This window comes from Pteropus medius, unplaced genomic scaffold, assembly GCF_902729225.1.
Source record: "Pteropus medius unplaced genomic scaffold, Ma_sr-lr_union100, whole genome shotgun sequence".
In the NCBI taxonomy this organism is placed as follows: domain Eukaryota; kingdom Metazoa; phylum Chordata; class Mammalia; order Chiroptera; family Pteropodidae; genus Pteropus; species Pteropus medius.
The window spans coordinates 29,845,851-29,855,635 of record NW_024354500.1 but is presented as its reverse complement, the minus strand read 5'-3'; the positions used below and the strand labels follow the sequence as shown (position 1 = coordinate 29,855,635).

The following is a 9,785-nucleotide window of genomic DNA, read 5'->3' as shown; positions in this document are numbered from 1 at the left end:
TATGAAACAATAGTATTTCTTATGAAATACGACATCTGTAGAAGAATAGAAGCACTAAGCTGGGATCAGAGGAACTGAATGGTTTTGCCACTTAATAGTCGCTTGACCTTTGATAAATCATTTAATTTCTCCAGGAACAGTTTCCTCATCTGTAAAACGAGGCTAATAATAGTGAATCCTTCAGAGTTTTAAAATAATACGTATAAAAGAATTTTGTAAACTATAATGTACAAAAACTATGAAGAATTATGAATAGGGTCAGGGCGGGGAGTTGACTTAATTCTCAATATGAACCAACAGTGTCTTGTGACTTTTGAAAAAATAATTAAGTACAAACATTGGTTGCATCCAAATAATCTATTTCCTCTTAGTTGCATATTATGTAAGATATTGACAATTGTCTAAAGGGAGACCAAGCAAATATGGGTGGTAGAGATGGTGTTATTTGAAAAACAATGGAAATAATTGGAAAAAAAGTGAACATAGTGAGCATGGGAAGGGGAGGGAGCTGAGATGCTCAATTTGAATATGTGAAGAATTGTCCTGTGGAAGGATTGTTCCATGTAGCACCAACATGCAAACTGAGAATTGGAGGTAAAGACTGAAAAAGACAAATGCTGGTTTAAGACTTTATTTTAATGTAAGGAACAGTTTTCTAATCTTTAGAGCAGTCCCATGATGGTGGAGGTAGTAAATTATGGTGATCACATCTAAACTAGGTGGAGATACATAAGCAACGTTGTCAGGAGGCTTCTAATATTAACCTGAAGTTCAGCCTAGATGATTCCAAGGTCCCTCCCAAGTCTAAAATTATAATCGATCAAAAGCAATATGCAATATATTCTTATCACACTTATTGTGAATAAAAGGATCCTGAACTCAGACAAATCTCGAAATACTATTCTTAGAGACAAAAATCAATAAATGAGAGAATGGCAGGTAATATTAGTACTGAGTCAATGAGAAGACCTGTGGGGTGTGGAATTCACCAGAGAGAACACTTCCACTTATACCACTAGGTCTTACTGAAAATCCGTCTGAGGCTGTTTGGTGTGTTGTATCTCCTTTTCTTGACAATATTAACTATGAGCACATGTATGACCCTTGGTGTCCTTCAAGAATTTGCTTTATCTCATATGACATTTGCTATTGTAATCAGGAATTCCAGCTAAATATATCTTTCAGTTCAAATATGGTCTCATTCCCCAGTTTGGAGGAGGGGGGAGAGGAAGGGACACCTTAAAGATTCAGCAAGTACTAAATTGGCAAAACTAAACAAATGGTAAAATATTTCCCTGAAATGACTTTTGCATAGTCCTGCGGAAGGAACGCAGCGGCTCCCCCTCATTACCGTTATATTTACATTACAGAGACAAATGCATGAATAAATCCTATATTAACCATGTGTTGACATGCTTGCCACGGCCACAAAACTACACAGGTCTACCTATGGTTTACAGAAACTGAACGTGAGAAATGGAGAAAAAAGGCGGAAAAGAGGGAGAGTTAACCGACAGGGAAACAGGTTAAAATAATTTTCATTACTTTTTCCCCCCCTACTTCAGCTTCAGCTCTCCCTCCGCGCGGGAGGAGGCTGTGGGCTGCGGACTCTGCTGGAATGAGGAGTAATTGAGCTTGAGCTGAGCCAGAGGTAGCTTCTCCTCTGGGTGTCATTGCTGCAGCCTCCAGTGTCCCTTCCCTGGGTCCTCAGCTGCCTCTCTTCCCGGTGCAAAATCGCCTGCAAAGACAGGAAAGCCGCTGAAGAAGTTGCCGGGCATAAGACTCTGGAGGCATTGGCTCAATAACTTTTCACGTCATTTTCTGCTCTGGAGCCCCTTCTCGCCTCTCGGAGCAGCCTTTCCCACCGCGAATCATCAGTGCTCATGGGGCAGGAGAAGAGCAGCTTTCATCACTGAGTGGAACCGGACTCGAGCCCGTGATGTCCGGCACCAAATTGGAGGACTCACCCCCTTGTCGCAACTGGTCATCTGCTCTGGAGCTGAATGAAACTCAAGAGCCGTTTTTAAACCCCACCGACTATGACGACGAGGAATTCCTGCGGTACCTGTGGAGGGAATACCTACACCCGAAAGAATATGAGTGGGTCCTGATCGCTGGGTACATCATCGTTTTCGTGGTGGCTCTCATTGGGAACGTCCTGGGTGAGTCTTGTCCCGGGCAATCCTCCAGAGGGCTGTCTCGTCCCCTCCACCCCAGGCTGCAAAGACTCTGAGACCACTCCCTCCCCCGGGAGGAAAAGCAAGGGTGCTTTCCTGCTCACGGGGTAGGGTTTCCTTTAAAAAAAAAAAAAAAAGTTTCTGATTTTAGGAACCAGGACTGAATCCTGGAATGGTGATTGCTTTTTCTGCTGGGAGAAGCGAGGAACTGCATTTCTTTTGCGAACACTTTAGATTACAAGTGCCGGGAAAAGGGCAGCGACCCAGATCTCCAGGTGGATTTTGGGTGTGGGGAAATTAGTAATCCTTTTGTGTAACGTGACTGGGTGTTTCGGAGGTTTGGGGAGAGGTAAAGCTGGCAGAATGGAAAGCTGTGCCTCTAAAGAGCAAGCTTGCCTAGGCTGTTGAAGTCACAAAGGATTTGCGAGAGAGGTAGAGTGCCCTTTGGCGAGGAGGTTTAGGCTCTGCCTAGAGGTGGTAATGAAAGGAGGGCAGGGAGTGGAGACACAGGCAAAGCTGGGAGATGTACTCACGCACTGAAGCTGAATTATACCGGAACCATGCTGGAAACAAGCAAGAAGAAGGAGGGGCATCTGAGAAAAGTACCAGAGAGATCCAAATAATTCACCCATTCATTCATCATTCATTCATTCATTCATTCATCCACTCGACCAATATTTTTTTCCAGAGCATGCTTGTTGCCAGGCCTGGGAAGTATTAATAACTGATTCTTTTTCTTTTTTTTTTTTCAAAGACAAGACCAAGCTTAATGCTAGGCTCTCTCTATTTGTCACTGTCTAGGTTTGCACACAAACATAAATTTCCTACTCACTCCCCACCTCGGCATAATTTCTGAGGGTTGAGCAGGGGTTGCAATAGCGATATGGTGGCTACAGTGATGGAATTTATTAGGGCAGCTGGGAAATCCACTTAAAGAAAAGGATCCGTGGAAGGGAGCGAAGAGAGGACTTAACATGAATTGTGAATGGAAGGAGCATGTATCTTGATGAATGGAGAGTGGGAGGCGTTTCAAAAGCAGAGGGCAGTGTGGAGGGAATCTCTGTTGAAAATGACAGGAGGAGATGGGAGAGGCTAGGAGAAGATGCTCTCGATTTTCGGTTATAAAAAGAGAAGAAGATGAGTGAGGTGAGATAGGCTAGGAAACTTTGAAGTCCGAAGCAAATAATTTGTAGCTGCAATGGAAGAACTTAACCAAGCTTTCAGCACTAATCTCATTTTTACCTTCTCTCCCCAAGTGTGTCAGTCTGGGCAGGAAACATTCAAAGTAGTCTCTCACCAATTCAGCCGGCAGAGTAGTTGGTAGTATGTGACTGAGAGACATTCTAGAGAAAGTTGGTAAAACAATATTTGATAAGAGAGCTAAGACTCCTCTGAAAACTTTAGTTTCCTCTTTCTGTATTATTTTCAGGCTATTTTTCTTTTTTTGGTTTCTTTAAAAAGGTAAACATAAAAGAAATCTTTTGGGGCTGCAAAGAAGGTGGATGAAGGTGGAAATACACATGATTAGGGTCCTTTGTTATAAAGATATATCTATTAATAATACTGCCTTTCTCGTGTCCCTTCTTTTCATCATCTATCCTTAGGATTACAACTCTTAAGACACATGGCCACTAGTATAGCAACATTTCACTGCATTATGCCAACACTTAATGATAAGTGAATAATCCAAACTGAAAATCTGTTGAGTACCTACTGTGAACCAGACCTCTTCATATACATTCTCTCACTTACACCTCAAAGTAATTCTCATTTGATAGATGAAGAAAAAATAAATTGGATAAATGAAATGATTTATTGAAGAATATGATTCAGATTTTGACCTCAGATGTAGAATTCTCCATTGATATTCCACTCTAGAACTAGAACGCATATAGAGAATAAATCCCTTGCTCATGATTGTCTGCAAGCCTATTAAATATACTTCTTGTTCTCTTTTGCATCTATGTCTACTGTTAATAAATTACCATGAGGGGTTAATGACTATCATTCTCTCCAACAAAACCTATCCAGAGAAAAATGTTATTGCATTGCAGTAAAATTTTGACATGTTTTGCAGGCCTAGCTACAATTTATAACTATTTATTTTCTCTAATTTTATCTCAGGCTTTATTTCTGTGATAAAATTTGCTTCTCTTGGCTGTCATTTCATTCTGGCTTTGCACAGACCTGTGATACATAGTCTTTACAGCCTAATTGAATGGTTTGGGGCAGGGTGTGCGGTGCGTGCTTGTTAGCCTAGGAAGTGTTTTAATCTCAAGAAGGAAACATTCTACAGTAAGACAACTCGTTTTCATTATGTCAGGGAAGAGAGCACTGTCCACAGCACCAAGTGCTGAAATAGCCAATTCCGTTTAGCTTAAAAAGAAAGATTTACTCAAAGCACTGTGCTCTGAAGATACTGACAGCTATTTTCCTGAGCACTGAATGACACTGAAATCCTCTCTGATTGAACTTAAACCTATTCTTTACTGACATATTTCCTGAAAGTTGATGAAGTTAAGTTTGACATTTAAACAAATGAGCAGTGTCATTACTCACAGACAACTTCCTGCTCTTTGATGTCACTGTCAAATTTGCAAAACGGATTAGATTGCTTCTTTTTACCCCTCTGGTATAAGTGGTTTTATGCAGGGAGTGGCAGGGCAAGAGATTATATTATTCATGAAAGATGAAGCAGCAACAGAGTGAAATACCACAGTGTAGGTAGCAGATGTAATCACTGACCCTTCAGTCCATTCCCCATTTGCACTTGCATGTAACTGACTACTTGGAAATTCTCAGCCTTGTTGATCTTACAAATATAATGTGCCAGTTAGAAGTCATTTCTCCCACAATGTCCTTTTGTGAAATGATGTAACAGGATATGCCCTGAGCATAATGATGAAGTCTTGATCATCCCCACTTTATTTTCTTCCCTCCAGTTCCTCTCTCTCATTATATCCTCTCTCCACTATCAGATGCTTCTTTCCAGAGATGAAAATTAGTTTCCTGGAAAAAAAGTGGCATTTTCTAAAGAAGGCAAATATTACCATACATGGAATTTCATAAGTATACATGTTCTAATAAAAGACATGTGTGTTTAATTATAGAATTTAAGTCCCAGGAGGCAAGATGGGACAAGATTCTTTTTGGAAGCAGTGTTTTTCCAATATCTTTAAAATTATGCCCCATATAACCTATCCCTAAGTGTATCTTGTACTATAGCCAAGTAGATGCATCCAATTATTTGACCAGTACATTTTGAGCAATATTATGTTTTTATAATTAATATGTGTGGTGGGGAGAAAACTCTTAGGAACATTCAAAAGAATATATTTAATGTAATTCCTGCTTATTCCTTGAGTTGAAACTGGATGGAGAGATGGGTTCTAGTCAGTTCAAACATTAACATTTGGAGGAAATGAGCTATTCTCTCTCTCTCTTCTTACTTTTGCATTCAAAGATATTTCAGTTTTCACCTGGAGTGCTTCTATCTTCCCTTTTGTTATCTCTATATGAAAAATGAGGAGGACATTCAACAAATGACTAGTCCAGCTGTGCTTCTTGGTTCTTATGTGACCACTCACAGATTATTGAGCTCTCCAAGTCTGTTTTTTTTCCAATTGAAAATTAAGGCTGATAATTCCTGCCTCGTAGAAATCTTATGAGGATACATAGATATCCTGTATATATTACGAACAAATAAATATATATGTATGTATGTATGTATGCATGCATACAGTATATATGTATATATATATTTTTTTTCTCGACACATAGTAAACACTAAATGCCCATTTCTATCCCTCAGTCCCACTGTTAAAGTCTCTTCCTGATGTGGTTTGTAGCCATCTTATGTCTCTGTGGCCAGTATTTGATTCTGTAGCTCTTTATGACCTCTGCTGTAGCCTTTTTCTGAACTGAGTGTTTTCCTAAAAAGAATTAGTAAAATGGACCTAGCCTTTTTTTTCAATCGAGTATTTTCCTAAAAGCTATTGTTAACATGGAATTGACACATGTTACTCTCCTTTTTCATACCAGCTCCACCCACCCACCCCCTAACAGGTGTTTAGTGCCTTTGTACTGACTGCTTAACATTGCCTTCCTACCTCTTGGTGAAAGTCATTTCTATCACGATTTTCTCTCTCTTTCCCTCATAGTTAAAATTTGCCTGCACTGGTCCCGTTCACTGAGTTTTTGAATGGTTAGTTGGTTGGTCTGTCACTGTTAATGTTTTAAATAGCACCCACATACACACAGACATGAACACTGGTAATATGTTGATTTAACTCAGTTAAAGCACACTGCCCTTTAAGAACTCCACCCAATAACAGTTAAGCTAAATTGGGTGGGTGGGATGGGAGGATTATCTGTAATAGCGTTGCTTCTTACAGAGCTACTCTTATGTCCCAGATATGGAAATGGCAGAGCTATAAGTTTTCACTACTCCGAAGCCTAAGAGACATTTATATTTCTCTTCATGCCCAATTCAGTTCTGTGGGTGTGTGTAAACCCACCCTTTCCTACACAGGACACAAAAACAGGTTAGTGATGATACATTATTCATCTCCGTTAGGACTCCATAAAAGTCATGGATAGTAACTGTAAGTGATAATATTAATATAGCCATTAAACTTTAAACTTGTGTGTTTTTAGTTACAGAATGTAAACTATGCTTATCTGAATAATTAACCTGATGCCTCCACATTTTTACTAAAACCATAATCATTTATTTTATTTAGTGAAATAAATCATATTTTTGACTTGAACAAAAATCTCAGTGAAAACTTTTAAAATGTCTGTCTTGTAGATAACAGCAACATTTATCATGGACAGACACTAATGAGATAACATACTACTGATAATTTGAATGTAATGGATTCTACCTATTTTTGAAAAAAGATATGAGGAAAAAGAAATAATGAAAATGATACCAATTTTCAAGAGGCCAAATCTAACACTCGAATACAAATACAATATTCCATTTTTAAAGTATTGCCTTGATTATATTAGGGCATACATATGTATTTTATATATTTATGTGAATTTTTATTATTTCATATTTTAGAATATATTTGCAAATCCTCAGGTACTCTAGCTATGTTAGCATTACAAAGTCTTTGAATTCTCATCAGTTCCTCAAATTTCAAGAGTATCCGCTGCTGGTGCTATTTTATTGGTGAAAGATCTTTCCATCTTTCTTCTTTTAGCTTTCTGACATATCCCACACTCCTAGTGATTTTGGCACCATTAAGTAATGCCTCATTGCTAAGGTTAAGTCAGTGTCATGTGATGGATGAAGCTGAGAATATTCATCTCCAGTTTCTTTTCTCATTGCAAAGGAAAACGAAAAATATTTATTGAGTACTGTATGCCAGGCTCCACACTGAATATATGTATTTCATTGATACATCATAACAAACTTTTAACCAGTAGATTAATAGTTTGGTTTTACAAATGAGAAAAATGAAATTCAAAAAGCTATTTTAACTTATTCCAAAGTTTAGTCATATAGTAGGTAGCAGCACTAGGTTTCAAATACAAATTTATTAGATTCCATGGGACACTTGTGTTCCATTACTTCATCCTGATTAAGAAACACAGAAGAAAAGAAAGTAGAAATGATGCTTAGGTGTGCCCTCTGGACAATTCACAGAGTTCTGTCATGTAGTCATGCAATTTCTTTGATAGACTATAATACTTCAGCTGTGAGGATGAGCTCATTTGATAAACTAATCAAGGTCAGGCTAGAGTTACTTTACAAGAGAAAATTTCAAGATAACATAGGTGCTGCCAAAAATGCTTTTGCCTGGTCTGGGGGGTGACTCATTGTATAAATGTTAGAGAACTGTGGTTAAGGATTATTTTGTTATTGAAAATGCTGTCTTTAGACACAATTTAAGGTAAGAGTCTAAACATTTAATATCTCAGATAATCTAAAGATTTTTTTTCTTTTTCAGTTTTCAAACCTACACATGCATTTTATTATTTTTTTGACATAATTAATGTTAACTTTTTAGAAAAAAAATTATGTTTCTACTGATTTGACTGAATGTGTCAATCTTTGTATCACATAATAGTGTTCCTAGAGCATAAGGTGTTTAATATGTCCAAAGAGATATTACCCATCATACCAGAAATAAAATGACCTTTAGACACTGACAATGGAACACTTTGGGATGCTGTTGAATGAAATACATGACATATACAATCAGTATTTTAAACAACTGACCCTTAAGATTGAATTATTTATTATTCCTTTGTTCTCAGTGAGAGATAATCTCTTAACCAAGTAAATATATTTGACATAGATTTCAAATAGCAGTAAATTTCTTGCCAGTAGAACTTTCTCATAAACAAAAAACAAACTATTCAGAATTAATATATATTTTCTTTTTTCTTTTTAATTTTTTTATTTTTAAAATTATTTTTATTAAAAATTATTGGGTGATATATTGATTAACAAAATCAAATAAGTTTGAAGTGTATTATTCAACAGTAAGTTGTATATGTATACAGCCTTATGTGTTTACCACCCAAAGTTAGATTTCCTTCCATCTCCAAATATGTGACCTCTTTAATCCCTATCTACCTTCCCCCACTCTGGTAACCACTAATCTGTGTCCATGAGTCTCTGTTTGTTTGTCATGTTTTTTGTTGCTTTCAGTTTTATATCTCACATATGAGTGATATCATGTGGTTTTCAACTTTTTCTGTCTGACTTATTCGCTTAGCGTGATTATCTTGAGGTCTATCCATGTTGTCTTAAATAGCAGTGTTTTGTCTTTTCTTATGACTGAGTATTATTCCTTTGAAAATATGTACCACATCTTCTTTATCCAATCATCTATCGTAAGACATTTCAGTTACTTCCATGTCCTGGCTACTGTGAATAATGCTATGAACATCAGGTGCAGATATTTTTGCAGATAAATATTTTTAAGTTTTTTGGGTAAATACCCAGAGAGGGATTGCTGGGTCATTGCTGGTAGTTCAATTCTTAGTTTTTAGAGGAACCTCCATACTGTTTTCCATAGTGGTTGTACCAATTTGTATTCTCACCAGCAGTTCATGAGAGTCCCTTTTTGCCCATAACCTCTCCAACATTTGTTATTACTGTCCTGTTGATGAGATGGTATCTTGTTTTGATTTGCATTTCCCTAGTAGCTAGTGAGGTTGAGCACCTTTTCATGTCTGCTGGTCATTTATATGTCTCCCTGGGAGTAGTGTCTGTTTAGGTCCTCTGACCATTTTTTAATTGGATTGTTTGTTTTTTTATTGTTGAATTGTATGAGTTCTTTATATATTTTGGATATTAGGCCCATTTCAGAGGCATTGTTTGCAAATACATTCCCTGTGCTTTGTTGATGGTTTCTTTTGCCATGCAGAAGCTTTTTAGTTTGATATAGTCCCATTCATTTATTTTTGCTTTTACTTTCCTTGGCTTTGAGACCAAATTTATAAAATATCTTTAAGTCTAAGGTCTGTGAGTTTAGTGCCTATGTTTTCTTCTATGTGATTTATTTTTTCAGGTCTAATATTCAAGTTCCTGATCCATTTTGAGTTAATTTTGGTTTATGATGAGAGACCATAGTCTAGTTTCATTCT

General features: G+C 37.3%; 1 protein-coding gene across 1 annotated transcript in view; it reads left to right on the top strand.

Moving 5' to 3' along the window:
- The first annotated feature begins 1,568 nt into the window (after positions 1–1,568).
- Positions 1,569–9,785, top strand: part of HCRTR2 (hypocretin receptor 2) — a 112,297-nt gene continuing 104,080 nt past the window's right edge. The window contains exon 1 of the mRNA XM_039853087.1: positions 1,569–2,162. Within this exon, the coding sequence (XP_039709021.1) occupies positions 1,940–2,162 (223 nt within the window). The 5' untranslated portion in view covers positions 1,569–1,939. The remainder of the gene's footprint in view (positions 2,163–9,785) is intronic.